This window comes from Nerophis lumbriciformis, linkage group LG08, assembly GCF_033978685.3.
Source record: "Nerophis lumbriciformis linkage group LG08, RoL_Nlum_v2.1, whole genome shotgun sequence".
Lineage (NCBI taxonomy): Eukaryota > Metazoa > Chordata > Actinopteri > Syngnathiformes > Syngnathidae > Nerophis > Nerophis lumbriciformis.
Window position 1 is genome coordinate 1,652,501 of NC_084555.2, and position 22,691 is coordinate 1,675,191.

Sequence of the window (22,691 nt, forward strand, 5' to 3'; positions counted from 1 at the left end):
TTGTTGTGAGTTTATGCACTGTGTTGGTTTTGATCTTTGAACAAGGTGATGTTCATGCATGGTTCATTTTGTGCACCAGTAAAAAAACATGGTAACACTTTAGTATGGGGGAACATATTCACCATTAATTAGTTGCTTATTAGCATGCAAATTAATAACATATTTGCTCTTAACTAATCATTATTAAGTACTTATTAATGCCTTATTCGGCATGGCCTTTTTATAACCCTAACCCTCTAACCCTGGCCCTAACCCTCTAACCCTAACCCTAACCCTAACCAAATAACTCTAAATTAAGTCTTTGTTACTTAGAATATGTTCCCCTAGTGTCCAGAAAACTCTAAATTAAGTCTTTGTTACTTAGAATATGTTCCCCTAGTGTCCAGAAAACTCTAAATTAAGTCTTTGTTACTTAGAATATGTTCCCCTAGTGTCCAGAAAACTCTAAATTAAGTATTTGTTACTTAGAATATGTTCCCCTAGTGTCCAGAAAACTCCAAATTAAGTCTTTGTTACTTAGAATATGTTCCCCATACTAAAGTGTTACCAAAAACATATAACTTTGTCTTGAATTTGAAAAAAAAAAAAACATTTTATTTTTCACTAAAGAAGGGTTCAGTGAATGCGCATATGAAACTGGTGGGGTTCGGTACCTCCAACAAGGTTAAGAACCACTGACTTAAAGTTAAAGTACTAATAATTGTGTGGCGAAATTACTCTCTGCATTTGACCCGTCACCCCCTGGGAGGTGAGGGGAGCAGTGAGCAGCAGCGGTGGCCGCCCCCGGGAATCATTTTTGGTGATTTAACCCCCAATTCAACCCTTGATGCTGAGTGCCAAGCAGGGAGGTAACAGGTCCCGTTTTTTATAGTTTTTGGTAGGGATGTCCGATAATGGCTTTTTGCCGATATCCGATATTCCGATATTGTCCAACTCTTTAATTACCTATACCGATATATACAGTCGTGGAATTAACACATTATTATGCCTAATTTGGACAACCAGTTATGGTGAAGATAAGGTCCTTTTTTTTTTAAATTAATAAAATAAAAAAAGATAAATAAATAAAAAAAATGTTCTTGAATAAAAAAGAAAGTAAAACAATCTAAAAACAGTTACATAGAAACTAGTAATTAATGAAAATGAGTCAAATTAAGTGTTAAAGGTTAGTACTATTAGTGGACCAGCAGCACGCACAATCATGTGTGCTTACGGACTGTATCCCTTGCAGACTCTATTGATATATATTGATATATAATGTAGGAACCACAATATTAATAACAGAAAGAAATTACCCTTTTGTGTGAATGAGTGTAAATGGGGGAGAGATGTTTTTTGGGTTGGTGCACTAATTGTAAGTGTATCTTGTGTTTTTTATGTTGATTTAATAAATAAAAAAATAAAAAACAATGCTGATAATTCCCGATATTACATTTTATAGCATTTAACATCTCTAGTTTTTGCTATGACTCGGCCGGGGTTTGAACTCAGAACCTACCGATCTCAAGGCGGACACTCTAACCACTACGTGTCGCAGGCTGACACAAATCTTCGTTGACAGAAATGTTGTACAGTATTTTAATATTTATTCTGCATATTTTTACAACATTGGAAAACATTAGTAAAATGGAGGCTTCTCAGAAGGTGAGATAACTAACTGCTGGAAATGACTGGCTTTTAATGGCCAAAGGTATAGATGCGTGTGTCCGAGAAAAAGGAAGGTTGTCTTCTTCTAATGGATTTATTACAATCTTTGCAAGCTAGGTAACGTTTGCTGTGGTCTGGAACAACGTGGCACACAAACAACTATCAGACATGCAGACAATATTACGTACAGATAGTGTGTCATGAGACATGCAAATATAAATTAAATACAAAGGGGATAAAAGTAAAGGAAATTAAATTAGCTCAAATATAGCTACAAACGAGGCATAATGATGCAATATGTACATACAGCTAGCCTAAATAGCATGTTAGCTTGCCGTCATGCACTGACCAAATATGCCTGATTAGCACTCCACACAAGTCAATAACATCAACAAAGCTCACCTTAGTGCATTCACACACAGTATAAAAAGTTTGGTGGACAAAATAAGACAAAGAAGGAGTGACCTAAAACACATCTTTCTGTGGCAGCATCAGAGAAAGTTGTACTTGTAACCAAACTACGGTGAGTTCAAGAACTATGTTAAAGTTAAAGTACCAATGATTGTCACATACAACTTAGGTGTGGCGAAATTATTCCCTGCATTTGACCCTTCACCCTTGATCACCCCCTGGGAGGTGAGGGGAGCAGTGGGCAGCAGCGGTGGCCGCGCCCGGGAATCATTTTGGGTGATTTAACTCCCAATTCCAACCCTTGATGCTGAGTGCCAAGCAGGGAGGTAATGGGTGCCATTTTTATAGTTTTTGGTATGACTCGGCCGGGGTTTGAACTCACAACCTATCGATCTCAGGGCGTACACTCTGTAACGACTAGGTTAGTGCTCATGCATCACAATTAGAAGGTCCTGGGTTTGATTCCGGGTCAGGGACTTTGTGTGTGGAGTTGACTGCGTGGGTTCTTGCCGGGTACTCCAGCTTCCTCCCACCTCCAAAGACATGCACCTGGGGATAGGCTTAATTGGCAACACTAAATTGGCCCTAGTGTGTGAATGTTGTCTGACTTTCGAACACCCTAACCACTAGGCCACTTCCTTGTGGTCTACGTCAGTGGTCCCCGACCTTTTTTGCACCACCGACCGGTTTAATGTAGGCATTATTTTCAGGGACCGGCTTCCCACTTGTAAAAAAATACAAGTCACTATAATGCTGAATTATGGGAGCCCTGGGCTTGTTTCTTTGCAATAAAATGCTGGTGGAAATCAGCCTTTGGCTACAATCTGTCACATTTATATGTGATATGTTCATTAATGTGCATTGTATCATGTCACAAAGTTATAACAAATGGCAACTTCCTATGAGGAGTTTTATTGTACATAAACAAGCCCATTGGTGTGTCTAGTGCACAGATGTCAAACTCAAGGCCCGCGGGCTGGATCTGGCCCTCCACGTCATTTTATATGGCCCGCAAAAGCCTGGAAATAATGTGTGAATAAAATACCTTATATTTTCTTTCTTTACTTTCTTATTTTCTTACTAAAGGTATTAGGTTGTTTTTCTAGTTTGACAGGGGGAAAAAAAATAGTGTCCAATATTGCAACAAATATTATATTATCTAACTTTGTTGGTCAAAATCCAAATAAATACTTAAAAATCTGCTTAACTTATGGTTTTGAAGCAAGTTATCCATCAAATTGTACATTATAAAAATGACCAATAGATTTTATTGTAAAATTTAGGGAGTGTTTTTTACAGCATAAGTTGAAAAAAAATGACCAATGTTTGTTTTTTTACAGTAAAATTCTGTCTAAAGAACTGTCAGGTTTTTTTTTTTTTAAATCCACGGTTGATGATTTTATGGTACCACATTTTATTATGGTAAAATACTGGCAGCGGAGTTGCCAAAATAAAATTAAACAGCGGTATGTTGTAAAAATAATAATAATAAAATATATTTTACAGTAAAAGTCTGGCAACTGAGCTGCCAGTTTTTTCTGTAAAAAACATTTCAGATTTTCTTTACTCTTTACGTAAAAAAAAGTAAAATAATAAAGTTCATAGGCAAATTCATTAATTCTTTAGGAGCCACTAGGGTGGCACTAAAGAGCCACGGGTTGCTGAACCTCGGTATAGTGAAAAAGGAGCTTATTGACTACAATAGTGGACTCGCGCAAAGCACTTTGGGTCAATTTGCTGACGTCACCAAAAACGTCACAGGTCAGAGCAAATTCCAAACCGGTTGTTTAGAGGAAGTATGAAGGAATGCAGGATTGTTTTCTAAATATGTCCGCCATGCCTCCACGGTTTGATTTGAAATTTTCAGCACTCATGCAGATCTCAAATACACAGAGAAAGGCACCAATAGGTAAGAAAGTTGGTTTTGCTTAGTAGGTCCCCTTTAACCGTCATTGTTAAGACAACAATATCTTTGGAGCCCCCTTCATAAAATTTGAAAATAAGACAATTGGGGTCAAAGAGAAGAACTCGACAATTGGGGTCAAAGAGAAGAATTTTGAGTTCCGGGGGGAATTTTTTTTGTTTTATAACCCTTTTAAATGTGTTAACTTATTTTTTACGTGAAGTAAACAAACAACGTCTTATACAATTTCCAGAAGGCTGAGTATTAGCAAGGACTTTGCAATACGGTTTTTGAGTCATCATTAGGGTTGTAACGATATGAACATTTCATATTGCAGGTTATTGTGACTAGGCCTGCAGCTATCGATTATTTTAGTCATCACATTATTGTTGACTGTGCTCAAAAAGTACTTGCACACACACAAATAAGTCTTTTATCCAAGTTGTATAGTTTAAAAAAAACAAAAAAACAATAGACACACATAAATATATTTTATGTGGCAAAAGAAACATTCAATATTGCTCTGGCTTTTTTAGAGTCATAATGTCGTTATTTGAGTGTTAAATTTGTCTTCTCCAGGAAATGAGCGGCACCACCATTCGTTTATCAAAGTCTGGTAATCAGACACAGTTTTACGGAAATTACAATTTAAAACGGTAATACTAAATGTCGGGCATTTAACTGCAGTTTGTCATTAATATAGGTAAACATTAGCCACGATATAATATTTGCTGCATTTGTGCACTCCAAACTGATTAACTTTCCGCACAACTGGCAAGATAGTCCAGAAGAATAGTAACCTTAATCCGGAACAGTATCCAGGGCACAAACAAGTCTTTTCCTTTGGATTTAAAACTCCTTCAGTCAATCCACAGGGCCTTATTAATGCACTCAGAGCCATTTAAAAGTGTTGATTCCATTATTCTCTTTTGAAAATGTCTTTAAAAAACTTTCTTTGCTTAGGACATGCATCTGCTCCGATACATTCTTGGTAGCAGCGTCACGTTCGTAGCACAATTTAAGATCATTCCTTGATGCTGTCTGCTATTTAACATCACCATATCCATTAGAAACATAATATTTGTAATATGTGCCAGTATTACAGTGGACTTCGCGTTCTACTTGTATGGAGCCGCCGATGCCTAGTGTGACATCATAGGTCAACCGAAAAATACATGAATCCGCGCAAAAATGAAGAAAGCGCCCCCAAGTGTACGGGAGGCACACAGCGTATGACTAATAGTCACATTAGAGAAAGTGCATGGACACTTGGACTTCACACCTAGTTGTGAAAATACAAAAAAACAAACTTTTTGAGAAATCAGAATAATTTAGTGCATGGAAACGTAGTGATTCAAGCAATTTTAAATAAAAGTACAGTGACCAACATTTTAAGAGTAGATTTACCTGCTAAATAAAGTTCCCCGACTTGGACATACAGTATCTGTTCGTACAGTGTCCCAGGTGTGCTGAAGCCCTCCCTCTTTTGTTGCTTAAAAGTTGTGTTGCGGCCTAAATAATTGTGTTGTCGTTTGTCTTTGTTGTGGCTTTTGCAATCGCGCTGTAGCTAAAAGTTGTGTTGTAATTATTGATATTGTCTTGTGTTCTTTGTCAGCCACCGTAGTTTTCCGCCACTATTTTTGGATGACGTCACAGACAGGCGATATAGACTTAACATTTAATGTAGAGCTGGGCCGATAAAACAATATCAATATATATCGCGATAGACGCAGTCAATGTCAATATAAAATGTGTTCGATAAGACATCCGATATATATTTATATATTTTTTGGTTGGAAGAAAACAAATTATGAAGCAAGATTTGGTGTATAAGGTCACTCGCGCTCTGGGACACGCTAACAGCCAATCACGTAACAGTATCAACTACCTAGATTGGTTGCGCCGTTTTTCTGTCTCGCTGCGGCAGCGTGGAATCTCTGCACGGAGTGAGAAGAGAAACTGTAATATCTTGATAGATCAAGTTTCCACTCAATAACAGAAACTTGTCTTTAGTTTTTTGATTTTAATGCAGATTGTGCGGCGACATCCTGACACTTCCAATGTGTCGGTTCAATTAGTTGCTTCCCAAACTACTCTGTGTAGTGTTCAATAGCTTATACACTACTGCCATCTAGTGTCTCAAAACTGAAACTAAATTGAAATCGACTGAGTTTATTGCACCACCTTAGGTGCGCTCATCCTAACTGGCTACCAGACACCTTCGCCACTGATAAAAAGCACCCATGGCAAGTTGGGAACTGCGTTACTGTATTTATTTAGTCATTAAAAAAGCAATAATTATCCATATCGATCAATGTAAAAAATGTATGTCGTGTTTAGGGCTGCAACAACTAATCGATTATAAAAGTTGTTGCCGATTAATTTAGTCATCGATTCGTTGGATCTATGCTATGCGCATGCGCAGAGGCTATTATTTTATTTTTTATTTATTTTTTAATTATTTTTATTTTTTTAAATAAACCTTTATTTATAAACGGCAACATTTATAAACAGCTGAGAAACAATAATCAAAATAAGTATGGTGCCAGTATGCTGTTTTTTTTTCAATAAAATACTGGATAGGATAGAAATGTAGTTTCTCTTTTATCCGATTATTAATCGATTAATCGAAATAATAATCGACAGATTAATCGATTATCAAATTAATCATTAGTTGCAGCCCTAGTCGTGTTACAGTTTTCAACCATATCGTCCAGCCCTAGTTTGTAGTTTTAAAGTTTTAAACCTCACATTAAGTGAACTGTTCTCAAATCCAATGTTTTCTTTTTCTAGTATCAATAAAATTGATCAATTCCCTTTTAAAAACATCTTGGATCGCAAACTTGCCGAGCACAGATCCATACACTTGAAATAAAGGATTATAAATCGATCTATCGATACATCGATCAGTCGTTACACACCCTAGTTATTTTGTGTTTGGGGACGCACAGAGACGAAAGTGTTTGCATGGATTTTAGCATAACATTGGCAATAAAAGTTAAAAAATAGCTTTTGACTTCCTTCTGGAGGCTACGATACAGTATATTACTTTTTTAATGCATAAAAACCCTTATTTTCAAGGTGTGGTGACTTTGATTTTGTGGTGGTGGTGAGGGAAACCCTGGAATATATGGCAAACACTGATATGTGGGGATTCTTCTTTTGTAAAAGTACAGCTATAACGACTGAAGTGACTAGTTAAGACATGTTTGTGACCGCTGTCTTTGGAAAGTAACGTCATTAAATGTATTCAGTTAAAAGAGAAACAAGATGTACAGAAGTCCTTTCCAGACGGCGACATGTGGGATGACTACACAGTTCTGCTGTCAAGAGGGGGAAGAAGTAAGGGGAAAAACAATCCACTTGCATACTGAATGAATCATACTTTAAACATCCATTTTAACACACATTTGGAACATGGTGGGTGGCGTCAATGAATGGGTGCTTGAGGACTGCGAGGTCCAGAAAAAGGAAAAAAAAACAAGTGTTTAAAATTATTTTTTTAATGTTTTTTGGTAGATCTGTCCTTAAATTGAGCTGCCCTTTCTTTTTAGGCTTCATCTGCCGCTCCCACCGTCTGTTTCAATGGCAACCAGGGGGTGAGAATCACTTTTGAGTCGACTTCCCTTCATAATAGAATAATTCCTACTTTTTTGTTGTTGTCCTAAATGAAAATATTCCCCCTCTCTCACTGCAGAAAATCACAATTCCTTGCTCCAAGAAGGAAGGTGAAGCAAGGATCTTCATGTTTGGGGTGACCAACGTTGCCAAGGAAAATCCGCACGGCAGCTTTGACTGCATCCAGCAACTCAGCAGCAAAGGGTACAAACGAAACCACAAAGCGCACAGAAACAAATTACTGTATATACTCAAACGGTGTTCAAAATAGTCATTACTGTTATTGCTATTATTATTATCATCAGTATATTAGTTTTTATGATTTTCCGATGATTTTTATAATATGTATTAGGGCCGCAACTAACGATTAATTTGATAATCGATTAATCTGTCGATTATTACTTCGATTAATCAATTAATAATCGGATAAAAGAGACAAACTACATTTCTATCCTTTCCAGTATTTTGTTGAAAAAAACCCCCAGCATACTGGCACCATACTTATTTTGATTATTGTTTCTCCGCTGTTTGTACATGTTGCAGTTTATAAATAAAGGTTTATAAAAAATAAATTAAATAAATAATAAAATAAATAAATAAAATAAATTGCCTCTGCGCATGCGCATAGCATAGATCTAACGAATCGATGACTAAATTAATCGCCAACTATTTTTATAATCGATTTAATCGATTAGTTGTTGCAGCCCTAATATGTATACATTTTAGACAATTATATTTATTTATTATAATTTATTTTCATAATATACTGTATATATTATTTTGTATGATTATTTTTATTAATCATTTATTTTGTTATGTATATAATGTTTTGAAAATTATGTTTATTATTTATTTTATCATGCATATATTATTTTATATGATTATCTTTATTATTCATTTAACAACATATACATTTTAGACAATTAAATGTATATCCATCCATCCATCCATCCATCTTCTTCCGCTTATCCGAGGTCGGGTCGCGGGGGCAGCAGCCTAAGCAGCGAAGCCCAGACTTCCCTCTCCCCAGCCACTTTGTCCAGCTCTTCCTGTGGGACCCCGAGGCGTTCCCAGGCCAGCCGGGAGATATAGTCTTCCCAACGTGTCCTGGGTCTTCCCCGCGGCCTCCTACCGGTCGGACGTGCCCTAAACACCTCCCTAGGGAGGCGTTCGGGTGGCATCCTGACCAGATGCCCGAACCACCTCATCTGGCTCCTCTCGATGTGGAGGAGCAGCGGCTTTACTTTGAGCTACCCCCGGATGGCAGAGCTTCTCACCCTATCTCTAAGGGAGAGCCCCGCCACCCGGCGGAGGAAACTCATTTCGGCCGCTTGTACCCGTGATCTTGTCCTTTCGGTCATAACCCAAAGATCATGACCAAAGGTGAGGATGGGAACGTAGATCGACCGGTAAATTGAGAGCTTTGCCTTCCGGCTCAGCTCCTTCTTCACCACAACGGATCGATACAGCGTCCGCATTACTGAAGACGCCGCACCGATCCGCCTGTTGATCTCACGATCCACTCTTCCCTCACTCGTGAACAAGACTCCGAGGTACTTGAACTCATCCACTTGGGGCAAGATCTCCTCCCCATCCCGGAGATGGCACTCCACCCTTTTCCGGGCGAGAACCATGGATTCGGACTTGGAGGTGCTGATTCTCATCCCAGTCGCTTCACACTCGGTTGCGAACCGATCCAGTGAGAGCTGAAGTTCCTGGCCAGATGAAGCCATCAGGACCACATCATCTGCAAAAAGCAGAGACCTAATCCTGCAGCCACCAAACCAGATCCCCTCAACGCCTTGACTGCGCCTAGAAATTCTGTCCATAAAAGTTATGAACAGAATCGGTGACAAAGGGCAGCCTTGGCGGAGTCCAACCCTCACTGGAAACGTGTCCGACTTACTGCCGGCAATGCGGACCAAGCTCTGGCACTGAGCATACAGTGAGCGGACTGCCACAATCAGACAGTCCGATACCCCATACTCTCTGAGCACTCCCCACAGGACTTCCCGAGGGACACGGTCGAATGCCTTCTCCAAGTCCACAAAACACATGTAGACTGGTTGGGCAAACTCCCATGCACCCTCAAGGACCCTGCCGAGAGTATAGAGCCGGTCCACAGTTCCACGACCAGGACGAAAACCACACTGTTCCTCCTGAATCCGAGGTTCGACTATCCGGCGTAGCCTCCTCTCCAGTACGCCTGAATAGACCTTACCGGGAAGGCTGAGGAGTGTGATCCCACGATAGTTAGAACACACCCTGCGGTTCCCCTTCTTAAAGAGAGGAACCACCACCCCGGTCTGCCAATCCAGAGGTACCGCCCCCGATGTCCACGCGATGCTGCAGAGCCTTGTCAACCAAGACAGCCCCACAGCATCCAGAGCCTTAAGGAACTCCGGGCGGATCTCATCTACCCCTGGGGCCTTGCCACCGAGGAGCTTTTTAACTACCTCAGCAACCTCAGCCCCAGAAATAGGAGAGCCCACCACAGACTCCCCAGGCACTGCTTCCTCATAAGAAGACGTGTTGGTGGGATTGAGGAGGTCTTCGAAGTATTCCCTCCACCGATCCACAACATCCGCAGTCGAGGTCAGCAGAACACCATCCCCGCCATACACGGTGTTGATAGTGCACTGCTTCCCCTTCCTGAGGCGGCGGATGGTGGTCCAGAATTGCTTCGAAGCCGTCCGGAAGTCGTTTTCCATGGCTTCCCCGAACTCCTCCCATGTCTGAGTTTTTGCCTCTGCGACCGCTGAAGCCGCACACCGCTTGGCCTGTCGGTACCTGTCCGCTGCCTCAGGAGTCCTATGAGCCAAAAGAACCCGATAGGACTCCTTCTTCAGCTTGACGGCATCCCTCACCGCCGGTGTCCACCAACGGGTTCTAGGATTACCGCCACGACAAGCACCAACTACCTTGCGGCCACAGCTCCAATCAGCCGCCTCGACAATAGAGGCGCGGAACATGGTCCATTCGGACTCAATGTCCAGCACCTCCCTCGTGACATGTTCAAAGTTCTTCCGGAGGTGGGAATTGAAACTCTCTCTGACAGGAGACTCTGCCAGACGTTCCCAGCAAACCCTCACAATACGTTTGGGCCTGCCAGGTTTGTCCGGCACCCTCCCCCACCATCGCAGCCAACTCACCACCAGGTGGTGATCGGTAGAAAGCTCCGCCCCTCTCTTCACCCGAGTGTCCAAAACATGAGGCTGCAAATCCGATGACACAACTACAAAGTCGATCATGGAACTGCGGCCTAGGGTGTCTTGGTGCCAAGTGCACATATGGACACCCTTATGCTTGAACATGGTGTTCGTTATGGACAATCTGTGATGGGCACAAAAGTCCAATAACAAAACACCGCTCGGGTTCAGATCCGGGCAGCCATTCTTCCCAATTAAATGTATATATTATCATTTAATCCTTTTATATATAAACAATGTTTTAGACAATTGTATTTATTAATCATTATTTATTTTATAATGTCTATATTGTTTTAGAGAATTATATATATTTTTTTTTACCAATTATTTTATAATTTGTGTATGTCATATTTTAGACAATTATATGAATTATTATAACACGTATTATACTTTATTTTATATTGTGTATATGTGTTTATTTTGTAAGCATATCTTATTAAAATGTAATAATCATTTCAATCTAAAATATAAATACAAAATAAAAATGAAAACCGGCCATCTGTATACATCATTTGTAGTACAGTCTAGTGCCTCAGAAAAGGAACCGTTTTGGAGTTTGACCAACTTTTTCTCTGGAAAAAGATGCACACAACATCTCCAGAAAAAAGGGGCATGATGTGACGTGAGATATTGGCAAAGTGTTTTTGTTTTTATTCAACAATGATAAAAAATTCTAATTATAAAAATAAGAATGTAGTTTACATCCATTAATGATAAGTGCCACCTTCCACAGTATTAACTTATGGAGAATGCAAACTATATCTCCTAATAGTAAAGACTCCTTTGAAAAAAATTCCTGAATCCAGACAATGATTCGTATTGGACCCAAAATCGAATCACTTGTTCCTTATCTCATTTCTGACATTTCCTAAAAGTTTAATCTAATCTGCCTGTAAATTTTTGAGCTTGTTACTATTGGTCCATAGTGAAAGGACATAAACGTCATCCACTATCTTTGTCTCTGTGGGCAGAGGCGTGGCTGCTAGCATTCGCACACAGAGAAGTCCAGCCTTGTAACATAGTAGAGATGATTCGGATCACCCCCTTAAAATATAATCGGTGGCTCTTTGTCCAATTTAGGACAAGCATATACACTAGATGCATATACAGTAGTAAAAAAATGTCCTCACACTGTTAAAGCATCACCCTCCTCTCGCCCCTCCTGCAGCGCTGTGCAGGAGCTGTCATGTCTCGGCGTTATACAGAAGAAGATGACGGTCAAGGCAACGGATGACTCGTACAACAAAGCCTTGCAGAGCATGGCGCAGGCCGAAGAGGAGACCCGCAGCAGGGGAGCCATCGTCATCAAGCAAGGCGGCCGCTTCCAAGGTAGGGTGTGTGGGGTTTTCCCCCCTTGTTTGTAATGTTCTAATCTGGGCGGTGTTTAGATGAAAGCTTCTATGTTATAGTATTTACACCAATTTTAAATTTAATCTAGCTTTGAGGCCGGAAAAGGGGCATTTAGTAAGCCCTACTGGGAACATACTGCTTTGTGTGTCTGTAACCTTAATGCTAATGAGCGTTGTTTAGCCATCCATCCATCCATTTGCTACCGCTTATTCCCTTTGGGGTCGCGGGGGGCGCTGGAGCCTATCTCAGCTACAATCGGGCGGAAGGCGGGGTACACCCTGGACAAGTCGCCACCTCATCGCAGGGCCAACACAGATAGACAGACAACATTCACACTCACATTCACTCAATGGAGGCCATATATCACATACAACAACATAGGGTTGTGCAATATAAACTATATTAATTATGTAAATTTAGCCGAAGATAGAGATTTTATTACTTACGTTATATTGTGATAGTGTTTGTTGATGACATGTTCGAGCTGTGTCCTGCAAATTTGACAGCGACAAGCGAACAAACGCATCCTCAACGCGATGTAGCATTCTTGCTAGCGGCTAACGTCCCTCCACAGTGCAAAGCCACTTTTAACTGAGTAATCCTCTCCCCAAATGGCGGCAAATGAACTACCGGTACCTTCAGTGACAATCTACAATGTAAATAGTCATGAAAATATAGAAAACACATTGAATGAGAAGGTGCGTCCAAACGTTAGAGTGTCCGCCCTGAGATCGTCATACCAAAGACTATAAAAATGGGACCCATTAGCTCCCTGCTTGGCACTCAGCATCAAGGGTTGGAATTGGGGGTTAAATCACCAAAAATGATTCCCGGGCGCGGCAACCGCTGCTGCTCACTGCTCCACTCACCTCCCAGGGGGTGATCAAGGGTGATGGGTCAAATGCAGAGAATAATTTCGCCACACCTAGTGTGTGTGTGACAATCATTGGTACTTTAACTTTTAACTTTAACTTTTGGCCTGTACTGTACATAATAATAATGATAATAATATTGACACTATTTTATTTAATTGCTTTTCAAAACCTCAGACCATACGCTGAGACTTTGTAATGAGTTGCCTTTTAAACAGAGCAACACATTTGAGTGCATGAGGTTAACTTTAATGATGCGAGTCCTGCGCCATTGCCTATTGTTTGCATTAGTATGCTGATTCTCTTTGCTGCTGCCCTGCAGGCAAGAAGGTGACGGTGCGTGCTCCGGCCCCGGCCCTGGCCAGCCTCACCAAACCCCGGCGCTCCGCCAAGTCCCTCCTCAGCGGCATCAAGGCGGCGGGTGCCTGCACGGGGAAGACAAAGGGCGCCGGCGTGTCCAACGGCAGGAGCGCGGGCGAGGTGCAGCAGCGGTCAATCAGAGAGAGAGTGACGCACCTGCTGGCCCTGAGGCCGTACAAGAGTCCGGAGCTGATGCTGAGACTGCGGAAAGACGGACTGACTCCCAGGGATAAAAACATGCTGGCCTCTGTGCTGAAAGAGGTAAAACTTTATATAAGTATTTTTCTGTTTTGCAAGGTGGTTAACATTAATAACTGACAAGTGGAGCGATCAAATTGATTATATCTACTTGGCATGAGCAACAGCAATGATTATTTCAAGATCTTCTGGTTATTTCTATTGTACAAAATGGTAGTTATCATTAATAACTGGCAAGAGGAACGTTTGCGTTGATTACGTTGACACATCGACATTGTCTGTCTGTTCTTGTGCTTGCGCAAGTGTAGCAAGGTCTGTGGCCTTGTGGACATTTTCCAAAGTTCTTATGGTTATTTCTAATACGCATGGTTGTAATTATCATTAATAAGTGGCAAGAGGAGTGATGAAATCGTGTCGATTTGATGTAGGGTTGCATACCGTTCACATTTCAACCAATATGGTATTAATTCCTGCTGCCAGGGAATCAATACTGATACTCGTCGGTACCAATTTTTTGTACTTTTGTGTGTTAACAGATGTTAAAGGGGAACATTATCACCAGACTTATGTAAGCGTCAATATATACCTTGATGTTGCAGAAAAAAGACCATATATTTTTTAACCGATTTCCGAACTCTAAATGGGTGAGTTTTGGCGAATTAAACGCCTTTCTAATGTTCGCTCTGTTGTGACGTCACATCGGGAAGCAATCCGCCATTTTCTCAAACACAGAGTCAAATCAGCTTTGTTATTTTCCGTTTTTTTGACTGTTTTCCGTACCTTGGATACATCATGCCTCGTCGGTGTGTTGTCAGAGGGTGTAACAACACGAACAGGGACGGATTCAAGTTGCACCAGTGGCCCAAAGATGCGAAAGTGGCAAGAAATTGGACGTTTGTTCCGCACACTTTACCGACGAAAGCTATGCTACGACAGAGATGGCAAGAATGTGTGGATATCCTGCGACACTCAAAGCAGATGCATTTCCAACGATAAAGTCAAAGAAATCTGCCGCCAGACCCCCATTGAATCTGCCGGAGTGTGTGAGCAATTCAGGGACAAAGGACCTCGGTAGCACGGCAAGCAATGGCGGCAGTTTGTTCCCGCAGACGAGCGAGCTAAACCCCCTGGATGTCTTGGCTCACATCGACCCTTATGCCACCGAAGATGATCAAGAGAAGAATATTGACCCTAGTTTCCCTGGCCTGCTGACATCAACTCCATAACTGGACAGATCAGCTTTCAGGAAAAGAGCGTGGATGAGGGTATGTCTACAGAATATATTAATTGATGAAAACTGGGCTGTCTGCACTCTCAAAGTGCATGTTGTTGCCAAATGTATTTCATATGCTGTAAACCTAGTTCATAGTTGTTAGTTTCCTTTAATGCCAAACAAACACATACCAATCGTTGGTTAGAAGGCGATCGCCGAATTCGTCCTCGCTTTCTCCCGTGTCGCTGGCTGTCGTGTCGTTTTCGTCGGTTTCGCTTGCATACGGTTCAAACCGATATGGCTCAATAGCTTCAGTTTCTTCTTCAATTTCGTTTTCGCTACCTGCCTCCACACTACAACCATCCGTTTCAATACATGCGTAATCTGTTGAATCGCTTAAGCCGCTGAAATCCGAGTCTGAATCCGAGCTAATGTCGTTATAGCTTGCTGTTCTTTCCGCCATGTTTGTTTGTATTGGCTTCACTATGTGACGTCACAGGAAAATGGACGGGTGTTTATAACGATGGTTAAAATCAGGCACTTTGAAGCTTTTTTTAGGGATATTGCGTGATGGGTAAAATTTTGAAAAAAACTTCGAAAAATAAAATAAGCCACTGGGAACTGATTTTTAATGGTTTTAACCATTCTGAAATTGTGATAATGTTCCTCTTTAATTGTTTTTGATGATAAAATCTAGATTTTTTATTGCTTGATTTAAAAAAAAAAAAAGAGAGAAAAAAGCTGATTGTGATAACTGCTGTCAGTTGTTATATCTTGTTTTATCATTACATTTCAATAGAGTTGCAAGTCCAAAACGTTACATGGCAGTAATGAATAGTTCATGGTGTGTTGGCAAGTCAGTTCAGTCTTTGATGTCTAGTCTTTTGTTGTGCCCTAAAAATTGTTAGCAGTGTAAGTATTGTACTTATTACGCACCGACTGTTTGATTGTAACGTGCATCGTAGTTGTAGTTTTCAGTAACAAATTTGGAGGTGTTGATATCGCCTTGTAAAATCGCTAATGCTAATCAGTAGCATTTCAATAGCAAAGCCAGTGCATATTGGCAACAAGCTCGCGCATTTTTGGAAAAGTGGAGCCTTACTTTACTTACGTTAAAGCGTTTCTTGAGACAATTGCGTTGTTGCCATTGAAAACTGCAACATTACCGAGAGGTAGTTTGGCGGAGTCCGCTCTCAGTGCTGCTGGAGTGATCGCCAAGTGCAAAGTCAGGCAACTGGGCGTGACGTCACGCGCAACCCAGCTACCGTAACATGGCGCCATTGGATTGTATGTGAATTGGATTCGGTCGGTGCCAAAAAAGTGCCAGATTCAGTACTCATCCCTAATTATATGACATGTCTATGTTGCGTACAAGTGCTTCTGCATTAGCAGTGCACTGAGATGGATAATTTTTAAGATCTTTTGGTTGTTTATATGGTGCACGGTGGTGGTTTTAACTAATATCTGGCTGAAGGAGTCTATCCATACATCCATTTCCTACCGCTTGTCCCGATTGGGGTCGCGGGGGTGCTGGAGCCTATCCCAGCTGCACATGGGCAAGTCGCCGCCTCATCGCAGGGCCTGGCTGGAAGAGTAACTGCATTAATTACCTTAACACATCTACATTATGTGCCCGATTTCGTGTATTTGCAAGCGTGATATCAACTGTGGCTTTGTGGATTTTTTCAATATCTCCTGGGCCCTTTTATCATGCATGTTGGTGGTTATCATTAAAGGGGAACATTATCACAATTTCAGAAGGGTTAAAACCATTAAAAATCAGTTCCCAGTGGCTTATTTTATTTTTCGAAGTTTTTTTCAAAATTTTACCCATCACGCAATATCCCTAAAAAAAAGCTTCAAAGTGCCTGATTTTAACCATCGTTATATACACCCGTCCATTTTCCTGTGACGTCACACAGTGATGCCAATACAAACAAACATGGCGGATATAACAGCAAGCTATAGCGACATTAGCTCGGATTCAGACTCGGATTTCAGCGGCTTAAGCGATTCAACAGATTACGCATGTATTGAAACGGATGGTTGTAGTGTGGAGGCAGGTAGCGAAAACCAAATTGAAGAAGAAACTGAAGCTATTGAGCCATTTCGGTTTGAACCGTATGCAAGCGAAAACGACGAAAACGACACGACAGCCAGCGACACGGGAGAAAGCGAGGACGAATTCGGCGATCGCCTTCTAACCAACGATTGGTATGTGTTTGTTTGGCATTAAAGGAAACTAACAACTATGAACTAGGTTTACAGCATATGAAATACATTTTGCAACAACATGCACTTTGAGAGTGCAGACAGCCCATTTCAGGCGCGCTAAGAACATATATTTTTCCACGATTTCAGCACTCAGGTTAACCATACCTAAATAGACACAAAATACTGCATTACACAAGACTACCCGAATGTACTCGAATGATTGAAAAAAATTAATGTTTTTAAGCTAAATTATTGGTAAACACAGTTTATGTATAATAATTTACGTAAAACCACGAGTAATGAATAAAGTTTTCATCAATTAATATATTCTGTAGACATACCCTCATACACTCTCTTTTCCTGAAAGCTGATCTGTCCAGTTTTGGAGTTGATGTCCGCATCTGCTTTGAGTGTCGCAGGATATCCACACATTCTTGCCATCTCTGTCGTAGCATAGCTTTCGTCGGTAAAGTGTGCGGAACAAACGACTGACCATTTCGTCGGCTTTCCCCACAGCCTCGTATTTTGAACAAATTTCGTCCAATTTCTTGCCACTTTCGCATCTTTGGGCCACTGGTGCAACTTGAATCCGTCCCTGTTCGTGTTGTTACACCCTCCGACAACACACCGACGAAAGCGAGAAAATGGCGGATTGCTTCCCGATGTGACGTCACAACGTGACGTCATCGCTCCGAGAGCAAATAATAGAAAGGCGTTTAATTCGCCATAATTCACCCATTTAGAGTTCGGAAATAGGTTAAAAAAATGTATGGTCATTTTTCTGCAACATCAAGGTATATATTGATGCTTACCGACTCAGTGGCCTAGTGGTTAGAGTGTCCGCCCTGAGATCGGTAGGTTGTGGGTTCAAACCCCGGCCGAGTCATACCAAAGACTATAAAAATGGGACCCATTACCTCCCTGCTTGTCACTCAGCATCAAGGGTTGGAATTGGGGGTTAAATCACCAAAAATGATTCCCGGGCGCAGCCACCGCTGCTGCCCACTGCTCCCCTCACCTCCCAGGGGGTGATCAAGGGTGATGGGTCAAATGCAGAGAATAATTTTGCCACACCTAGTGTGTGTGTGTGTGACAATCATTGGTACTTTAACTTTTACTTTAACTTTACATAGGTCTGGTGATAATGTTCCCCTTTAACAACTGGCAGGAGGAGCAATCACTAACTGGTATGAGGTGTGATTGCGTCAATTGGCTGTTCTCGTGCATGAGCAAGTCTACAGTAGACTTGGTGATTATTTAGAATTATTTAGGTTATTTTTTTACAATCTAAGGTGGGGTTAGCATTAACTGGTCGTTTCTGAACACCTGTCAAGTATAACAGATATGGTTCCTTGCCTGGTCCTGTCCTCCTCTGTGAGCTCTGACGTTTTCCTCATCTCATGTCCTTGTTGTTTTTTGTGTGCAGGTGGGCCATTTGAACAACAGAGACAACACTTTGGTCCTGAAGGACGGTCTGTACAAGGAGCTGCAGAAGGACTGGCCTGGTTACACATCAGGAGACCAGCAGCTCCTTAAACGGATCCTTGTCAGGTAACAACAGCACTTGTTAGTAGGGATGTCCGACTGCCGATATTATCGGCCGATAAATGCTTTAAAATGTAATATCGGAAATTATCGGTATCTGTTTCATAATTATCGGTATCGGTTTCAAAAACTAAAATGTATGACTTTTTAAAACGCCGCTGTGTAGACGGACGTAGGGAGAGGTACGGAGCGCCAATAAACCTTAAAGGCACTTCCTTTTCGTGCCGGCCCAGTCACATAATATCTACGTCTTTTCACATTCACAAGTTAATGCAAGGCATACTTGGTCAACAGCCATACAGGTCACTCTGAGGGTGGCCGTATAAACAACTTTAACACTGTTACAAATATGCGCCACACTGTCAACCCACACCAAACAAGAATGACAAACACATTTCGGGAGAACATCCGCACCGTAACACAACATAAACACAACAGAACAAATACCCAGAACCCCTTGCAGCACTAACTCTTCCGGGACGCTACAATATACACCCCCTGCTACCCCCTCCCCCCACCTCAACCCCGCCCACCTCAACCTCCTCATGCTCTCTCAGGGAGAGCATGTCCCAAATTCCAAGCTGCTGTTTTGAGGCATGTTAAAAAAAATGCACTTTGTGACTTCAATAATAAATATGGCAGTGCCATGTTGGCACTTTTTTTCCATAACTTGAGTTGATTTATTTTGGAAAACCTTGTTACATTGTTTAATGCATCCAGCGGGGCATCACAACAATATTAGGCATAATAATGTGTTAATTCCACGACTGTATATATCGGTATCGGTTGATATCGGTAACATAAGAGTTGGACAATATCGGAATATCGGATATCGGTAAAAAAGCCATTATTGGACATCTCTACTTGTTAGTTGTCGCTCGTGATAATGAGGCGCATTCTCGCTGTGTGCAGGAGATTGTTCCAGCCACAACAAAACCTCCTCACCGTCCCCGACACCCGGGTCAGCCCTCTCCGAGACACACCCAACTCCTCGCCGGCACACCGTCTCAAACATTCCCTGGCCGAGGAGCACACCGACCCTCTGATTAGTAAGAAGACCAGGATATCCCGCTTGTGCCGCAAAGGTGCCGGCAGCGTCATCGGCGCGTCGGGAGCGTCGCCCCAAGCGGCTCACAGCGACTCTAAGAAGCATTCGCTCGACCCCCGCAAGCTTTTGGACTCCTTGTCGGCAGCCTGTCAGCCTGATGCGGACAAGCAAACTTCCTGTTTGCAGGAAAAGGCCGGGTCTCAAGCCGACGCCGAGCGGCCTCTTAAAGTACCCGAAGAGGACAAGAAGACCATCAACAGAAAGAAAAGCAAACACAGAGAGCAGGTGAGCAGACGAGTACTATCGTATTTTCCGGACTATAGAGCGCACTGACCTAAGTCGCATTCACTTAATTTAAAAAGAAAACAATATTTTTCCACCAAACTATAGGCCGAAGATATATATGTTATGAAATACACAATACACTTACACAGAAAAATTTTGCAAATGTTTATTTATATACCTTAATTGTTTCCAAACGGCAGTAAAACACTAAATCAAACAAAACAGAAGTCATCGTCATGGACCCACTAGCTGCGGAAGCTAGCTCTCCAATCTGCTAAACAGACTCAATAACCCCACGGTGACATTTTGGTGAATTTACTACTAATTTACATGGACTATTAAAACAGTCCATTATAAATGAATGGAGAATAAGCACTGTTGATTTAGACCAGGGGTAGGGAACCTATGGCTCTAGAGCCAGATGTGGCCTCTTTTGATGACTGCATCTGGCTCTCAGATAAATCGTAGCTGTCATTGCTTAACACGATAAGTAGTGAATAATTCCGCTGGTATTTCATCCATCCATTTTCTACCGCTTATTCCCTTCGGGGTCGCGGGGGGCGCTGGAGCCTATCTCAGCTACAATCGGGCGGAAGGCGGGGTACACCCTGGACAAGTCGCCAACTCATCGCAGGGCCAACACAGATAGACAGACAACATTCACACTCACATTCACACACTAGGGCCAATTTAGTGTTGCCAATCGTCACCAAAAAATGTTCTCTTTAATTATATGTATGTAACATATTTTTTAAATTTTTAATTCAAATAACACGATGGCGTCAACAACCTGTTGTTTTTTGTAGTTTTTACCAAAAAACTGAAATCGCAATCAAACATGGAGTTTTTAGAGAAAAAGAATGGGGTTTTTAGTTTTAGTTTTATTTGTGTAGCCATTAGATAGTTTTTATTTTTATTTTTATTTGTGTACCCATTAGACAGTTTTTAGTTTTAGTTTTATTTGTGTACCCATTAATTACAGTGTTAAAAATAACCACGTATCAACCAGACTACAAAGCCATCAGCAAAACCATGCAGCACCAGAAGTTGCATTAATGGTAAGAAGTATTTTATTTATTATTGGTTAACTTCACAATAACACAGTTATTCAAAATAATAAGAAACGTATTATACTCTAAAATTGTTGGTCTAACTTAGAAATGCACGTATTTAGTTGTATTCAGTGTTAAAAATTTTTATACGGCTCTTATGGAAATACATTTTAAAATATTTGGCTTTCATGGCTCTCTCAGCCAAAAAGGTTCTCGACCCCTGATTTAGACAGTGCTTTAAATGTGGTCTGTGTCGCCCTCTAGTGGTAGGATAGGGTAACTACTGTGTAACAAGAAGTATGTCGCCATTAAAAGGGCGAAAGTTGAGCTGGCGGATTATATCGTCATAACAATAATAATAATACATTTTACTTATGAGGCGCCTTTCTGGGCACTCAAGGACACCGTCCAAAATCAAAACAATAAAATCAATTGGATAAAAACAACAATAACAATGAATAAGCAGTCAGGAATAGGTGTGTTTTGAGTCTTGATTTGAAGAGGGATATTGAGTCTAAGTTATGAAGGTCTGGTGGTAATGAGTTCCAAAGATGAGAGGCAGAGCGGCTGAAAGCTCGGGCCCTCACGGTGGACAGTTTAAATTAGGGTACAGTGAGATGGATGGATGAAGAAGATCTTAGAGGGCGTGGCGACATGGAGCAGGTCAGAGAGATATGACGGAGAGATGTTATGGATAGCTTTGAAAGTGAGGAGAATTATTTTAAGGTGGATACGGTGTTTGATGGGTAGCCAGTGGAGTTGCTGCAGAACAGGGGTAATGTGCTGGATTGAAGGGGTTCTGGTGATTATCCGGGCTGCAGAGTTCTGGAGAAGCAGAAGTTTGTGAAGTGACTTGTGAGGGAGACCAAGCAGGAGAGAGTTGCAGTAATCCAGGCAAGAGGTGACAAGGCTATGGACTAGTATGGCAGCAGTATGTGGGCTAAGGGATGGGCAGAGTCGATTAATGTTTCGTAGATGAAAGTAAGCAGACCGGGTAATGTTGTTTATGTGGGCTTGAAAAGAGAGTGTGCTGTCATCATGCAGAAACATTGCTGCAAACAAACACTCGATTAAGGCAACATCTAACACATTATAGGCATTTTAGCATTAATAACAGTGCTATATTCGACTTATACTTACATTTTAGTCAGGAACTCACACAATGCTGTTTACACCATCACCCAAGAGCCCATATTACGCGGAAAACGCTACAAACAGGAAATGACGTCCCAGACTAGATCGCCAAAATAAGAGCACAGCCAACCAAACATCTTAAAACTGCGTCAGAATAAGATTAAATGAAAACACTTTCTGACAGAAACAATACAAAAAGAATGCCATTGTAAGTTGATAATACTAACACAGACACTTTTAAAAGTGTTAGCATATTAGCTAATGCTAACACTGATAGCTTGATTACAATACAATAGCATGTACTAATATGCATAAAAAGTCGTCTTGGTCTTGGCGAAGAAAAGTCCATAAATTAGCCGCACCGTTTTATAAGCCTCAGGGTTCAAAGCGTAGAAAAAAGTTGCGGCTTATAGTCGGGAAAATACGGTATTTTTTTTCTGCCGTATTCTCACTCTATGGTTTAATAGAAGGAAGAGCGGACGAGAGGCAGCAAGGAAAGAAAAAGAGATGAGAGTTCGAGGGATGTAGCCAATCAAGGCGCTGTGGAATGTGCAGGTGAGAGCGCAATACCTCTGATGGCATATTCTTTATAAAAAAACACTATTTCATGTTTAACTATTTGACTTTGACAG

General features: G+C 41.3%; 1 protein-coding gene across 2 annotated transcripts in view; it reads left to right on the forward strand.

Moving 5' to 3' along the window:
- Window positions 1–22,691, forward strand: part of LOC133611380 (RNA polymerase II elongation factor ELL-like) — a 30,478-nt gene that overhangs the window by 1,674 nt on the left and 6,113 nt on the right. For both annotated transcript variants that reach the window (XM_072913619.1, XM_061968101.2), the window contains exons 2-8: window positions 7,516–7,560; window positions 7,659–7,783; window positions 11,957–12,117; window positions 13,333–13,631; window positions 18,422–18,546; window positions 19,453–19,873; window positions 22,527–22,614. In XM_072913619.1, coding sequence (XP_072769720.1) covers window positions 7,516–7,560; window positions 7,659–7,783; window positions 11,957–12,117; window positions 13,333–13,631; window positions 18,422–18,546; window positions 19,453–19,873; window positions 22,527–22,614 — 1,264 coding nt within the window. The remainder of the gene's footprint in view (window positions 1–7,515; window positions 7,561–7,658; window positions 7,784–11,956; window positions 12,118–13,332; window positions 13,632–18,421; window positions 18,547–19,452; window positions 19,874–22,526; window positions 22,615–22,691) is intronic.